General features: G+C 33.4%; 1 protein-coding gene across 3 annotated transcripts in view; it reads right to left on the reverse strand.

The window, feature by feature from the left end:
- Positions 1-17,759, reverse strand: part of LOC105197967 (WD repeat-containing protein 81) — a 190,097-nt gene that overhangs the window by 57,795 nt on the left and 114,543 nt on the right. For all 3 annotated transcript variants that reach the window (XM_039459434.1, XM_039459433.1, XM_039459435.1), the window contains 2 exons: positions 991-1,175; positions 307-902 (listed from right to left, as the gene is read on the reverse strand). In XM_039459434.1, the coding sequence (XP_039315368.1) occupies positions 307-902; positions 991-1,175 (781 nt within the window). The remainder of the gene's footprint in view (positions 1-306; positions 903-990; positions 1,176-17,759) is intronic.

Genomic DNA, 17,759 nt, shown 5'->3' on the forward strand with positions numbered 1-17,759 from the left:
ATGAAAAAAAAAATTTTTCAAGTACAATACAATTTTTAACAAAGTTATGATAATTTGAAGTTGTGCAAAATTTTGGTATAAATGAGTGTTGCAATAATTTTGTTGCCTAGTGTATTAATCTAAACCTAAAACTTTGTTCTTACACTTATTATTTATCTAGTAAAAAATTATCATATTTATATATGAATAATTTAAAGATTGGAAACTTTTCGTTTCCTAAAAATTAAATTTTTTGAACTCGTTTAGTTTTTATAGAAAAATCTTCGATTATAAGACATTCTGTATAATATGAAGTTATAAAATTACCGTCAAAATGTCATTCATTTCTTCATTGCCAATATTATAACTTTTTGGCATAATATCAATTTGCAATAATAAAGACACGATGTTTTTTATACATTTCGGTAAATTATCCGCTGATGTCTTCAAGATATTCAGACATGTCACAAATCTCTGTGCGAATGATACTTTTTCAACGTTCCAGGTCGCACGAAACTTGTCGGCTAGAAAGATTTCTACTATCAGACAACCAATTATTTGTTGTTCCTTGATACGTCCACTGGCCACGATTTGTTTATAATTAGTGAAAGGATCATGCATTCTTGTTGCAGATTTATAAACCTGATGATTGATTTTGTTCATAAAAGCATGTGTAGTTTCTACTTGTACAAGTGCCGTAATAGGATTAAAATCCTTCGGAAGGATAATAGGCTGATTAATCGACTTGTCCAATTTAACATTATCATCCGAAAGCAAGGAACCCTTGGAACGACTCAGCAATCGACTCAATACAAGAGGAGATGATCTTGATGTGTTTGTTACTGTTATTGATAATTCTTCCTCTTCAATACCAGAACTGTGGCTTTCGTCGTCACTAATTTTACTGGCGACTTGATCATTTTCTGTAATATAATAATTATATCATATAACAATTTTGAAAAATTACAAGAGTGTCTTTCAATAATTTTTGAAATTCCCATCCAGACTTACTGCTTTTATTAGTTGATTTCGATCGAAGACGTGGTGGTACTTTACCCCAATAGGGAGATGGAATAATTTTTTGTGGATGTGGTTGTGTGAAAAGTTGCACAACACCAGAATTAGTTAAATCGGTGTGATTATCAACTAACTGTAGACAAACGTTTTTTGATTTTACAGCGGCGGAACCAGACAATCTGTTGTATAAGAAAAGTATATCAGAAAAGTTTAAAATAGCAAAAGTTCATAAATAGCAAAAATTTTTCATATACGGGAACCTGGAGCATAATAAAGCCACTTTGTATAATGGAGCATAGTCCCACTTTTTACAAAAATACTATCATGTCGTATTACTATGTAATGAAATGTAATACTAAATAATAAAATGTTATGCATTAACTACTATCAGATATATCTGCTGTTATCCATATGCTGTTATCTACTTTTATATTATTTTTAGCTTAAAGTTGGTAAAAATTATTTAATGTATTTGTTGTGCAAATACATTATCTCTCCGCAACTAAGTTGTATTTTCTGAGATACATTTGCATAAACGATAATAAAATTCTATTTTTATTAGGTGCTTGAATTAATTTTCGTTATTTTTGTTCCAAAAACTCATATTTACAACATTTCAAAAGAACAATACATATTTTATTCAAAGTATTGTCCTTCGGAAGCCACAATTTTTTTCTCACTTTTTAGGTAACAAATAGATTCCGCGGTAGAAAAATTTAATTCTTTCGAAGCGATCTAATCATCGAGCCATTTTTTGATATCTTCGAAAAAACTCAAGTGTTGCTCAGAAAAGCTGCATCGACCAAAACAAATGATAATTTGAAAAAGCAACGTCTGAAAAGGGAGGGTGGAGTAAGACATCCCATCCAAGTGTCTCCAAGATTTCTTTCACTGGTTTTGCAACACAGTCTAGCATTGTCATGGAGGAGAATAATTTTATCTTGCTTTTAGCGAATTGCGGGAGTTTTTTTTTAAATGTTTGATTCAAATTGTAATTGTTATCAGTAGCGTTCAACATTGATGGTTTGACTCGGTTGTAGCAGCTCATAATACACCGATTTGATCCCACCAAATACACAACATGACCTTCTTTCTATGAATATCCTGTTTTGGTGTTGATGTATCGTCAGGACGCACTCATGATTTTTTGTATTTAGAATTGTCATAACAAATCTATTTTTCATCACCAGTTACAATTCGATGCAAAAATTAACTTCCGATTTTATTTTAACTCTTAAATACACCAATCCTGTAAAATGTAGAAACATATTTTTGGGTTAGGGAGACTTTTTCAACTTTGAAAAACTATAACTTTGATTACAATATTTTTCTACAATTTTTTTTAAATAAAAATTTAGAATCTCAGAAATGTGACTGCACAATCGGCATTACCAAAAAATGATTTATTGTAAAATTATAAACAAAAAACATTAAGTAAAAATAAGAAATTGTTCAAAAATTCACTTTTCCTTTAAAAAATCATATCTCTGCAACAAAAAACTTTTGAAGACTTTAAAATATGGCGTTTTAAGGCTAAAAAGTTATACTTTCAAAAATTTATGGTATTGTTATTCCTTTTAAAAAGTATAATTATATAACAAGAAGAATATAAGATATTTTTGGGTGTCTACAAATACACTTTAAACAAAAAATCATATCTTTGCAACAATAAACTTTTAAAGACTTTACAATACGGCGTTTTAAAGCTAAAGAGTCATACTTAAAAAAAAAATTATGTTATTGCCATTTCTATTAAAAAATATACTTACGTAACAAGGTGAATATAAGGTATTTTTAAGGCCACTTTGTGCGTCTATTTTTTTGAAATTTTCGATTTTTCAAAAACATCATTTTTGGGTACCTTAAGTATGTAGAATTAGTGTACAAATAGTTGTAAATCTATGGGAGTTACCATCGGAAGAAATGCACTTGAAATCGCACAACTACGTGACCGCAATCGCATCCAAGCCGCGAACCGTCAAAGCCTCAATGCATCGAAAGAGCGAAGAACTGCCCTCAGAGACATGCAATCTGCCAAAAATGACTATTACGAGCAGGAAGGCATCATGTATGGAGCAGGCATCGCCGATTAAGCGTAAGAAACTTTTTTTTATAATTATAACAATTGTCAACACAAAACTTTAAACGCGTTTTTCTCGAAACCACGTTTTTCGACCTTCGGGGCACGATTTTGGGAGAACTATTTAACCGATCGGGCTGAAATTTTCAGGGATTGTTCAGAATATGTGTAGTTTTAGCCCGTACTAGAATCATAATTTTTCGTTTACTTTTAACTCTTCTTTTAGACGATTTTAGGGGTAAAAAAGGAGTAAAAAAATTTTAAAGTCTGCCATTTTTTTTATGCCCAAAACATTAATTCTAGTATATACCGGCTATAGCCACTAACATATATTTTAAGAATCTTTTGGGTTTTTTTGTTTCAGACAATTTTAACTCGAGATATCGTGTCCCGAACTTTTCTTCCAACGTCCACTGCAGCCACCATTTTGACGCCGCGCATGCGTAAAAAAATTTTTTTTATAAACTACAATGTGTGACTTATAATGTATAAAAAGTCTAATTAAATTTAATACATTTTACTATTGAAAACAAATTCTTGCAAATATGTCAAAAAAACCCACAAAGTGGCCTTAACTCAAGATGTCAAAAATTGAAAACTGATGTGTTTCATAATATATTTCGAATGCTGCGCAGAAGTCCGCTTTTCCACGGTAATATAGTATTTCAACTATAGACAGAATAACATACGCGAACGGGCCCCCGCGAGAACGAGTTTTTTTTACATAAGATTATTCACAAAAAAGTTTCACTCACACACAATAGCAATCCCACAGATGCTAATGAAACTTTATTGCCGTGCCGTTCGAATTCCAGTTGACCAAAAAAGTTGATCAATGGAAAAAGATTTTAAATTTTTTTTACGACCTAGTCCGAACCTCCTATTTCATTTTGTCTTCATACAACAAACGTTCGAAATTTCATATGGAATCTCTCACTTATGTGATTAATGATTAATTAAAGCAGCAATTCATAAATGGTTAAACATTTTACAATGTCTCTTTCTCTCAATTCAGGTGGGATTCAGTTTCCTAGCTTCTTGATCATTCCCATTGCTTTTAAACGTTTGTTAATAGTTGACTCATCAATATTTTAGTGTTTTGGCAATTCTTTGAACTGACATGAATTTTCTTGAAGTAATGCTTTCAATTGTTCACCTTTAAATATTTTCAGTTCACCAGGACGCTCTTTGTCATTCACATCAAAATCATTGTCTTTTAATCAAAACCAATTTTTGTAAGTTGTTTCAGATGGAGCATGCTCCTCATAAGACTCAACTAGTAAGCGATGACTTTCGACAGCAAATTTCTTGAGATGAAGGCAGAAAAGTACATCCTGCAAATACTCTCTCTTAGGTACAAAACTCGACATCCTCATTACGATAAAAAATTACGTTCTTTACACTCTGATCAAACGTCATAAACTGATTATTAAAGCCTATTTATAGTATTTTTTTATATTGTACATCAACAGTTACTTTCGGCCATATTAAAATAGCACAATTACTGACTTCTATTAATCAACAACGAGAATTAATTCAAGCATTCAAAATTACCGTAAGGACATTTATGTTACTAAATGACATTTTCTTGTCAATTTAATAAAATATTTAGAAAAATATATTTAGTACTTGTAATGTATAATATTGTAAAAGTAAAGGTGTTAAAAAAGTATGAATTTTGGCCCCCAAAGCACTTCTAAATAGACCTATAGTAATCATTGTTTGGATTCTCAAATAACAAGAAAAAACAGTCATTTGTCCGAGAAATGGTGGGAACATTGCAAGAATAGCTTAAATAGAGTAAAAAAATGTCATTAACCACATGCACGGCTAATAATTAGAAGACTATGATTTTAGCTAAAATTGTGAATATATACTGCATGTAAAAATCGCAAACTACTTGAGTACTATTTAGGATGCACTAGGTGGAGGTATAGTCCGCCTAATATTTCTTGGCAAAGATCGGAAACTTATAGTTTGTCACTTTTGTGGTATTTTGTGACTTCAAACTCTCTCTCTGCTGTGTGTATGCATGTGTGCAAACGTATAATATAAAAATAAACAAATTTACACCTCAATTGCACTTTCAGAATCTGAAGTTTCCTTATTAAAGTAATCATCAAGGAATTAAGCATGCATTAAAATGTTCTTTTAAAATCGAGTTTTACAAAAAAGCCATACAAGTGTTGAGAACAACATTCAATAACACCTGATCCACCTTGCAGCCACAAGAATGTCCAATAATAAATCACTTCTATGTTTCGTTTTATCAACGAGTAAATACACAAAATGATTAAAATGATTACTTTAATAAAGAATTGGCTGTTTTCCAACTACCACACACTGATGTTACACGGTGTTCCGCTGTGTAAGGTTCTTGTTGGAACACAATTAGAACTCTACAACTTAATTTTTAATTATTAATGACTAAACAATAATCTTTCTTATTCATACAACTCAAATTAAGTTCACATTATCAGTGAACATAATTAATGCATCTTAAACATAAAATATTTTAGAAAGTTGATAACACTGACGTGTTTCACATACTCGTACTCAGCTTTTTATGGTGTCGAGCAATGTAACACTCTGTCACAGCCATTATTATCAGATTCTGAAAGTGCTAACAAGATGTGAATTCGCTTATTTTTATATTATATATTTGCACATACACACGCACACATGGCAGAGAGGATTTAAAATCACAAAATGTCAGAAGTAATAAACTGTAGGATCCCGATCTCTACCAAGGGATGTTAGGGGGATTATATCTCCACCTGGGGCATTTTAAATAGTACTAAAATAGTCCAGGATTTTTATATGCAGTATATACTCACAATTTTAGCTAAAATCATAGTCTTTCAATTATGAACTGTACATATGGTTAATGTCATTTTTTTACTACCCGGATAGCCAAATGACCGTAATCAGATGACATTTTGCTGTCACTTATTCCGCATTCAATTTCATCAAACTAGAACCAAGGTGTTTCCACAAACTGTCTATTGTTCTGACGTCATTAAAGTCTTCATTTAAATTCAGCAAATTGCCAGCAAATTGTTATAATATATGCACTACATTCAACTGATGTGTTTGATATCAAAATGTCAGTAAGTCATCATTATACATGATATCTGCACGTAAAACTTTGTTGTCGGCAATTTGATTAATATCCTGGTAGTTTATCTTGCAGCAGATTCTTGAAAGATTCTGCCGACAGGACGTTATTCTCTGTTTCCTCATTATATTTTTACACTTAATTCTTCTGAAAGATTCTGCAGTCAAATTCTTGCAAAAAATTTGTATATATCTGCTGCAATATTTGCAAAATTCTTTCACCAGAATATTAATATAGTCTCAAGATGCTTCCCTGCCGAAAATGTGCGATTAAAACTGATTAAAAAAAAAAAAATAATCCAAATTGATCGGGATTTTTGCACCAAAAATATAAAATTTTATGTGGAACAGCGTTCCATACACTCATCATGTTTTAAAAGAATGAGAGCGAGTATTCATCTCAATGTTACAACATGTAGCTCCTAAAGACTCATTGAAGTATGAACTTTGGTATGAATTGGGAAGTCGGCCGCGGTGGTGCCTAGATATAACGCCTGTGGCCGCACTTGACTCACGAGAAATCCCCCGCGGCGTGGCCGCCTAGCGGTAGCGCCAGCACTCATTTGTTCGCGTGGGGTTTTACACACGGCGGGACCAAATAATGTCATGTCACCAAATTGTCGATAATAAGCTGCAATTTAGAATCTTTAACAATATTATCAAACATTTTATTTCTTGTATTAAACTTTTGATATCATACGTGCCATTATTTTGCTGACATATTGCTGTCATTATGACATATATGAATGCAAGCTCATGACGAGTCAACAGTTTGTTGTCAACATGATATGTTATTATTAATAAACGTTTGCTCTTAACATTTCATTAACTGATGTTGTGTTTTTGTTCTCCTGTTACTGACTCAGTTTTACGTGAAATTCTGTAGCCAGCAAATCGCCTGCAAATTCACAACAATACATGCAATGCATTAATTTGCCCGATGTGCTGAATCTAGCTTGGTTATCTAGATATATTTAAGCTATTCTTGCAATGTTCCCACTACTTCTCGGTCAAATGACAAAGAACATTTTTTCTTGTTATTTGAGCATTCAATGATTTTTCAAGGTCTATTTAGAAATACTTTAAGGGTCAAAACTGACACTTTTTTAACACCCTTCTTAGACATTTTGAGGCATAATGGGACACTGGAACACAGGGCAAAATAATGCCGCCATAACAGAAGACAATGAAGCTCTAGTTTCAATCAAATATTGTATAGTAAAGAATAGTATTTTTCTATATTAACCGAACATATAATGTTAAAAATAATATTGAAGTGATATGTAAAGTAATTTCTGCAGTGTTAATTGGTAATATGGTATGTAATGTAATAGTATTATTTTTGTAGATAATCCGAAAGTACGTATTAGGTGCGCAACTAAGTTCTCGTTGTTTTTTTAATGAAAATGCAACTTTATTGTAAAAAAGTGGTTACAAATGAATTATTCAAAGTATTGCCCATCGCTAGCTATAACTTTAGCCCACCTTTTTGGCAGAGCTCGAATACCGTTACAATAAAAGTGTTCGTCTTTTGAGACTATCCACGAATCAAGCCATTTTTTGATGTCTTCATATGAGCGGAACTGCTGATTAGCCAGACCATGTGCCATCGAACGGAACAAGTAATAATCGAACGGCGCAATATATGGAAAATATGGCGGGTGGAATAGGACTTCCCATTTGAGCGTTTCCACGTAGGTTTTAACGGGTTTGGCAACATGAGGCCAAGCGTTGTCATGCAGTAGAGTCACTTTGTCGTGCCACTGCTCGTATTGTGGCCGTTTTTCGCGCAGTGCTTGGCTCAGTCGCATCAATTGAAGTCGATACCGTCCCCCAGTGACGATTTCGTTTGGTTTCAACAGCTCATTATAAATAATACCGACCTGGTCCCACCAAATACACAGCATAATTTTCGCAGCGGATATTCGGCCAAGCCAACGACGTAGAAGCATAACCGGGCAGTTCCAATGATTTTATTTTCATTGAGTTGCTGTAGTGATTTCATTTTTCATCACCCGTCACAATGCGATAAAGAAAACCCTTCCTTTTTTGCCGTTGGAGCAGTTGTTCACAGGTAAATAAACGACGTTCAACGTCCCTTGGCTTCAAATCATAAGGAACCCAAGTTCCTTGCTTTTGAATCATTCCCAACTCATGCAATCGCTTGGAAATGGCTTGGCGGGTAACTCTTAATGCTGAAGCAAGCTGTTCTTGCGTTTGGTACAGATCCTCATCGAGCAATGCCTCTAATTTAACGTCTTTGAATGTTTTTGGCCTTCCTTTACGCGGACGGTCGTCAACATCAAAATCACCGTCTTTGAAGCGACAAAATCAATCACGGCACGTTGTTTCACTTAGAGCAGCATCTCCGTAAACTTTTTGGAGCTCTCGATGCGCTTCAGCCGCCGTTTTCTTCGAATGAAATAAGAAAATCAACACTTCCCGCAAATGACAATTATTTGGCACAAAATCAGACATTTTCACACAATCAAAAGTATATGACGTCAAAATAAAATCACTAACGTGTCAACGCGGTTTGTTTACCATATGTCTAAACTTGGTTCATGACGTTTTGGATATGTTTAAATCGACCAGCACTTACTGCTGGAGCTATCTATTGACAAACAGCGAGAACTTAGTTGCGCACCTAATACATACAAAAAAACGAGAGACAGAAATAAGATAAATAATCATTCAATAAAATTTTTAAAAAATTTTAAACCTATTTTAAATCTATTTTTGAAAAATAGGCAAGTTTTATGAGATACTCCGTTATACTCCGCATAATAAGGCATAATGAGGTTAGTGCACGTTTTCAATAAAATAAAAATAAAACTATAATTCTGTTCTTTGAATCTATTTTTTGTAATAAAACTCGTTTTTTCTTATAATCAACATTCCAAAGAATATTTTAGTATAACATCAAATTGATTTATTTACTTTTAATATGTTTAAAACTAGTTTAAAATAACTATGCCTGTTATGCTCCGGATTCCCTTAATATGTCACATAATACTTTGAAAAATTTTTCATATTTTAGATTTATGAAAGAATACTAAATTTTTCAAATCAAGTTTTTTTTAGAAATTATAAAATGAGAAAATCTTAGAATATACTAGACTTCATATATTTCTGGTAAAAATTTTTCTTATATATATCTAACTAATATTTTTAATGGAATAATCACGAAGTAATATTTACAAGATAACCCCAAAATTTATGCACCAAAATAAAAATACATAAAGTAATAATAAATTTTAATAATACAATATATTAACACATTCACGGTGATATGATCATCATATGGGTTACTGTTATCCTTTCTTGAACAATCAAAGTGCAAAATAGCTTTCTATGTAAAAGACAGTAGCAATATTTCGGTACAGTGTAGACTGAGGCAAATCGGATTACTTTTTGTTCATAGGTAAGAAAAATAATAAAAACTAATTTTGTTATTAAGTTTTACTATTAATTTTTAATCTTTATATCTTTAGTCTAGGTTTTATATAATACAACTTTAAGTTTTATATAATACAACAATAAATAAACATAGTATTTCTTATTGCACAAAAAAAAAATAAAAAAAAAAGAAAATTGTTCAATTTGCACTGGTATTGGAAGCAAAGTAATGTAAAAAAATAAAAATAAATTAACAAACTCTTTGACCCTTAAACAGATATTAAAAATTCCTCTAGATTTTCGATCGCTTACTCTGTAAAGACAAAATGAGAAAAAAGATTCGAGCTAAAAAGAAAAAAAATGTGAAGTCTCTATCGACTGCTACAATTGACCAACTTCATTGCTTAACTAAAATAAAATGGAACGAAAGTAAAGTTTTTTCGAAAAGGTCTCCCAGACCCACTTAGGTGTATAAGGATTAAAATAAGCTATTAAGAAAGTGCAATAATATAATCCAAAAGTTAAGTCTCATTGCATGCTCGATAGCGATACCGCCACTCTTGCCAACGAGAGAAATTTTTAGTTTCGCCTGTCTATAGGTCGCGGACTATTCACACGCGGAAACAAAATAAATGCAAACAGACGTAGACTAACCGCAGCTCAATGCTCATTAACCAGACCATGTTCATTGACTAGTGTCTTCAGTCGCCCCCATATGTCAAATAAAATCGAAAACTACATTTTTCTTCACGGCTCTATTTTCAAAACTGAACAGTAAAATGACATTTCTTCACAATACCCGTTTTATGGCCGGTGTAAGGTTGACACTCCATTAAAAAAAAATAAGCATTTTAATACGTTTCATTTGCACCCACAATAGTTCTATAGTTCCTAATACATTAAAATAATAGTTCTGTCGATTTGAACAAAAAAATTTAATTTTAAAAATATGGATTGCCAATTTCTCGTAGCACCCTAAGTTATAAAAAAATAAATTAAATCACAAAATCTTATGGTTTTCAAAGAGTTCTTGATCAATTTTAAAAATAGTTCTGCATATTTACTATTTTTTAACAATTTTTTAATTTGACTGTTGACATCCCATCCTTCGTAGAATGCGGTGCTGACAGTTTCGATTGATTTCTCTGCAGTTCTTGGTAGTTCCCGCATACTTCTGACAATTTCAAAAAGAGTTCTATCGGTTATTTATTTCTAAACAATTTTTAAACCCAAACATTGGCATCTCGTTACAAGAGTAAAGCACCATTTTATTGTGAGTTCTGAACGGTTTTTTGACATTTTTCAATAGTTCTGCGATAGTTCTAAAACTTTCTATAGGTTTTTGGCGTTTGGAAATATAGAAAGCTTAAGAACTATTGCAGAATCATCGAAAAAGACTAAAAAGTTGTCCGAAACTTGCTTCAAGATGGTACTTTACTCTTATGTAGGCTGCCAACGCTTAAATTTAAAAATCGTTTAAAAATATGTAAACACCGGAACTCTTGACAAAACCTATAGAAAGTTTGGAACTATCGCAGAACTATCAGAAAATACTAAGTAACCGTTCAGAACTCGCAATAAAATGGTACTTTACCCTTGTGATGAGATGCCAACGTTTAAGTTTAAAAATTGTTTAGAAATAAATAACCAATAGAACTCTTTTCCAAATAAAGTTTGTAGAAACTACCAAAAACTGCCAAGAAATCGATCAAAACTATCAGCACCGCATTCTACAAAAGGTTGGGGTGCCAACAGTCAAATTAAATTATTTAAAAATAGTAAATATGCGGAAGTATTTCAAACAAATTGTTTTTGACTATGGAATTCTATAGTTCTCAAAGAATTCTAAAGTTCTCAATAGATTATATTAACAGTTTCGGCCTATATGTGTATATATATATATATATATATATATATATAGATAGATATATATATTTAAACAATTTTTAAACCCGCGCGCTGGCACCGCACTACAAGAGTGAAGTACCATCTTGTTGAGAGTTCTGGACAAGTTCTTGGCATTTTTCTAAAGTTCCGCAATAGTTCTAAAGATTTCTATAGATTTCGTCAAAAATTCTCGTCTCTAATCATTTTTTTAGTAATTTTTAAACCGCGAGTTGGCACCGCAGTGCAAGAGTAAAGTATCACCTTGTTGAGAGTTCTAGACGAGTTCTTGGTATTTTTCGATAATTCACCAATAGTTCTAGAGCTTTCTATAGTTTCGTCAAGAGTCCTCGCCTCTAACCACTTTTTTATTAATTTTTAAACCGTAAGCTGGCATCCTGCAAGAGTAAAGTACCATCTTGTTGAGAGTTCTGGAAGAGTTCTTAGTATTTTTCGATAGGTCACCAATAGTTCTAGAGCTTTCTATAAGTTTCGTCAAGAATTCTCGTCTCTAACCATTTTTTTAGTAATTTTTAAACTGCGATGTGGCACCTCACTGCAAGAGTAAAGTACCATTTTGTTGAAAGTTCTGGACGAGTTCTTGACATTCGTCGCTTTTGGAGTATTTAATGACTCCAAACTCTCTCTCTCTCTCTCTGCGTGTGTGTGTGTGTGCACGCGCGTCCATGCATGCGTGCGTGCGTGCGTGCGTGCGTGCGTGCGTGCGTGTGTGTGTGTGTGTGTGTGTGTGTGTGTGTGGATATAATTCTGTAGTGGGAGGTGATCACAGGCGACCTTTGGCTACTCCGCTGACTCTGCTCTGCCGTTGCATGAATTTGAAGAATCGTAGTAGATCTTCTTTTGATTTGCAGCAGAATAACAACTCAACGCTACACGCTGGTCCAGTTAGCATTCGATTGAAATATTATAGAGCGTTTCTCGAACCGCCACACTCAACGTGATAAAGTCCCAGACCCTATTCTTTCACGCACGATTTAATACAGCAATTTCACTGCATTATATTCCAGGGTTATTTTTTCTATATTAACGTAATTTTGATTTTACTGATAAGAATCATGTACGACAAATCGATTCTTTTAGAAATTTTATTAGAAGACGAATGTTATACTTTTGACAGTAATGGCAAACAATGTCCACCTTCTGCTCCTATTTATACCACCATTTCATGTAAGATGCGTGAGCGTGGTTGTAATATTACTGCAAAACGTATATATACAATTTTATGCCATAATCGCAATGGTTATAAAAATCGATTACTGAATCATTTTGGCATTGTCCCTAATGATCAGAAAAATCTCAACAGTACTACCAATTCAAAAAGTAGTGTTGTAAATACTTCTGCATCTTCTATAATTTTACAACAAAAAGAGGTAAATATTGTTGTATCTGCAGAAAAATAGCAGACAATAAAACCCATAAAAAAGGTATATAATAAGCACGTTTATTGGGTTATGCAACCTGGCTGGACCAATGTTATTGCAGAAAAATTGTGGCAACATCATAAACTTAATTGCGCTTTTAAATTTAAAAAGCATAATGTCCATCTTAGAAATAAAGCACGCTATTATATATTCTTTCAAGGAAATTGTGTTGAATGTGCAGCAATTATCGATTGCAAGTTGCTCAAAGTTCTAAGAGAAAATACAGATCTTATATTTAAATGCGTAGCAAAAAATATAAGTTCCACGAGACACACGAAAAAAAGACAAGTCAAAGAAAATCGGCGTGTGAGAGCAACAGACGTAATGATTAAACAACGCAAAAAGGCTATAGTTTATCGCCGAGAAAAAGGCAAACATATAAAAGAATTCGAAGACAAAAGTCCTCCGATACTTTCTTCTTGTGCAGTATTGCGTAAAGCTAAAGAGCAAAGATTGTTAAGTCAGCACGGTTTAATATTTAGCAATCCAACATTAAATTTATTAAATCTTGCAAAATACGGCAAATACGCAGGATCAATTATTAATATTAGTTTATTGCCATTTTATTGTATGTACTAGACTCCTGAACAACAATTTTTATACGTCGCGCAGTGTAAAAATGATCCAGAAGCATTTCTAACTATTGATGCTACAGGTGGTATAATCAAATGCGAATCGCCACAAGATGCGCCAGTATTTTTATACCAATGCGTTTTGGTTAGTAAAGATGGAAGTGTTCCGATGTTTCAGATGGTTTTAGCCGATCACAGAGCTTTAAATATTTTTTTTTGCGCAATATTGTTGCTAGAAATGTCCCTCGCACAGTTGTAACCAATTTCGAATGGGCTCTTTTGATTGCTGTATCGGATGTATTTGCAAAATGCGTTGACTTTCGAGGCTATTTGCAAAAATGTTACAACACAGTAATTTTAGGTAATGCCAATGTACTTCCAATTTGTTATATCAGACTGGATGTCAGTCCTGATTAAAATGGCGGCTAAATAGAAATGTCTAAAAGGAAAAGACAAAATGTTGGTACGCATATTTAATCTGCGTTGCATCGGTCAGGCATTTGTAATGCATTTGTTTAAAGAAGTAGAGTAAATGATGATATCGATTAAGTGTAGGATTAAGTAAAACAATTGGTCATACGGTAGATGGAAGGTCGTTGTCATCAAACGATGGTATGCAATATTTAAATAATGTTATAAAAGGTGATGTTAATAATAGATACAATTATAAACAATAAAAATCAAAATGACGAAAATCAAGAGAATAAACCCTTTACCGATGATATAAATGACATAAAAATAAATTCTAATAACGCTGATTGAAAAGAATGGAGCAATACTGTCTTAGTTGCTGCAGAAAAAATCGCTAACGAATCGGAACACGGTACTGTTATAAATGCATGTTACAATCCTGAATTTGTAAAACAAATAAAAGCACGTTTATTAGCATATTTACCAATATGGGCTGGTATAATGCATCCATATTTTAGAAGATCCAACAAAATTGCATCTTCTCCTTCAGTAGAAGCAGAATTTTGTGATTTAAAACATCGAGGTTTCAAAGGTCAACTTCCGATGAGAGCTGACAAATTTATTATACAACATTTAAATTTTCTCGATGCAAAAATTACTTTGGCCTCTAACAAAAATGATATTGCAATAAAAGATGCATCATTGCAATCAAATGAAAATATGACACTCGACCAAAATTTGATAGAGTATTGAAAGAATCCTCTTTAACTAGCACAAACAAAAGTGACAGAAATCGAAGATAATAAAACGATAATAAAAGCTAATGTAATATCAGATATTTCATCAAATATTTCAGTAAAAAGTAATAATATCACTTTAGATATAGATAGCTCTAAAGCAAATTTGACAAATGATTTAAACAATACAGATTGTAGAAATATTCATGAAAATTGGCATGGTTTGGTAAAGTCAAATAGTGTTACAGATTTGCAAGAACCTCCTGTTAAACGTTCAAAATTCACCATCCTATCTTGACAAAACTCCAAAATGGGACTACTTAAAAAATGCAAAATCATTCAATCTACTTCTTATTAATGGTAGTAAATGCAAGCCGGTAAAACAAGGGCAGACAGACTGTACAAGAAACGTGCGCTTTCGATTCTATTTTGCAGCTTGTTGCCAATGAAATTGCAGCTCATGAAGCTTCTATAAATGCAGTTCAATTATCTGAAAGTATTTATCAATTATCGCGGTCTATTTTAGAAAATGGAAAAATACTTTCAGCACATTACAATAAGTGAGCATGTATTTTACAAGATTTACCACTATTTTGTAACACAATTAAAAATTATACACATGGTATAAAAAAATTGAATGCTAATTGTAATGCCGCTCAGTTAGCGGAATATTTATTTAACAATAAACCTAGTTGCGTGTTCACTAAGTCTTGTTCTTGCAGCGAAACGCAATCGCGTCAAACAGTAATGTGTAACGTCAACGTTGACATACTTCTAAAAGAATGATTAATACATATGCAACGTGCTTTCGATGACACAAAAAGTATAGAATCGAAATGTTACATTTATGGTAACTCAGCGATAACGAGTGTAACATATGGTAAACAAATAATAATACATACTTCTGTATTTACAGACACATCATACATAAATTCAAATATAAAACACAAATTATATTCAGTTTCAAAAACGATTGCGTTGAACAAGACAAATTATATTTTAACAGGAGTAGTGCACTACAAGCAAATTACCAATAATAACGGACACCATACAGCTTTGACATATGCGGAGACACACTGGTATAAATATGACAATTTAAAAAAAAAAATTGCAATACGATAAATCCCAACCAACATGTGAATCGACATGTCATATTATATGTTAAATGTGAATAAACTGTAAGTTTTCCAAAGTTTTTATTTTACTATTTGGACAATTTTACTTCTCATGTATATAAATTTTAAATCCTATTGTATTTGAAGCTAATCCATATTTTGTTTACAATTTAATTAAAACTCAGTTTAATTTTTGTTTCCATTTAAGTTTATAAAAACATAATGTATTACAGATTTATTTACGTTACACTTCTATATCAGTTTAGGCATAAAGGTATAGAAACATTTTTATTTACACAAACAACACAGGCGTGCAAAACCAAGTACACACAAAACATACACAAAGCAGAGAGAGTGTGGAGTCATTAAATACTACGGATGTGACGAGCCGTGGAATCCTAATCTCTGCTAACACACACACACACACACACACACACACACACACACACACACACACACACACACACACACACACAGAGAGAGAGAGAGAGAGAGAGAGAGAGAGAGAGAGAGAGAGAAAGAAACAGAGAAAGAGAGAAGGGGGGAAGAGAGAGAAAAATGTTAGATTATTCATGCACACGCGATTAATATATATATATATATATATACACGCACGCACGCGCGCACGCACGCACACACGCACGCACGCACACCACGAACGTTACCGATCGGGCTGTGGTCGTACAGCGCTATGCGCAACGTAACACATTTTGTTTCTGTTAGTTCTCTCGCTTCCACATATACATTAGTGAATAAAGCAGTCTAAGTCACTTGCTATCCAGGCCAACACGCGTTGTATTAATCAGCCCTTTATCCTTGTGAGTATCCCAATAAGAGGGAGAGAGAGGGAAAAAGAGAAAGGGGGGGCAGAAAGAGAGAAGGGTGGGAGGAGAGGGGGAGAGAAAGAAAGATGGGGGAGAGAGAAGGGGCGGGAGGATGGGGGAAGAGAGGGAGAGAACGAGGAAAGATAGAGGGGAAGGGGGAGAGGGGTGGGGAGAGAGAAGTGGGAAATGGGTGAGAGGGGGAGAGGGAGAAAGAGGGGAGGGAAAAAAGGGAAAGAAAAGGAGAGAGAGGAAGAGGAAGGGAGAAAGGGAAAGAAAGAGAGGGAGAGGAAGGAAGGGAAAGAGAAGGGAGCGGGAGAGAGAGGGGGAAAAAGGGAGAGAGGAAAAGAAGGGGGAGGGAAAAAAAGAAGGGAAGAAGGAAAAGAATGAGAAGGAGAGGGAGGGAGAGGAAAGAAGGAAGAGGGAGGGAGTGAAGGAGTGGGAGGAGGGGGAGATAAAGAAACAAAAGAAAAAGAGAGACAGAGAGAGAAAAGTGGGGAGGAGGCAGGGAGAGAGAAGATGGGTGGGGGAAAGGGGGAAAGGAGAAAGAGGGGGGAAGAGGGAGAGGGAGAGAGAGATTGATTGATTGACCTTTATTTAGCTTTCACAGCTATTTCTTGTACACAATATTATATTTTATATACATTTACTATATATTAATATTAACTAATATATATTCTTGTAACACCCTCTTAAACGCTACTAATTCTCTACATTGCTTAATCACAGTGGGTAACAAATTATACATTTTTATACCTTCATAAAAAAGGCTTTTTGAGCACTTCTAGTTCTACAGAAAGTTACTACTAAGTCCTGTTTGCCTATCGCATTCTCCTCCCACTATCTCTATTTTATTGTTTAACGCCTCCGAAGCCATGCTATTTAATAGTTTAAAGATGAATACATTAACGTTATAACATAGCCGTTGCCTTACAGACATGAACTGTAAGGCGTGTAGCATGTGTTCAATTTTGGTATATCTATTGCACTGTAAAATTACTCTCATGGCACGGTTTTGAGCTATCTGAATTTTATTCAATTGCGTTTCACTCATCCCAACTAATAGAGTGGCACAGTACTCAAAATAAGATGCTATGATGGACTTATACACAATACATCTAGTATATGCTGATACAAAGTTACCTATTCTATTTAAAAAGCTAGTCTTTTTCCCTATTTTTTTAA

The sequence above is a fragment of the Solenopsis invicta genome, unplaced genomic scaffold (assembly GCF_016802725.1).
Source record: "Solenopsis invicta isolate M01_SB unplaced genomic scaffold, UNIL_Sinv_3.0 scaffold_38, whole genome shotgun sequence".
NCBI lineage: Eukaryota > Metazoa > Arthropoda > Insecta > Hymenoptera > Formicidae > Solenopsis > Solenopsis invicta.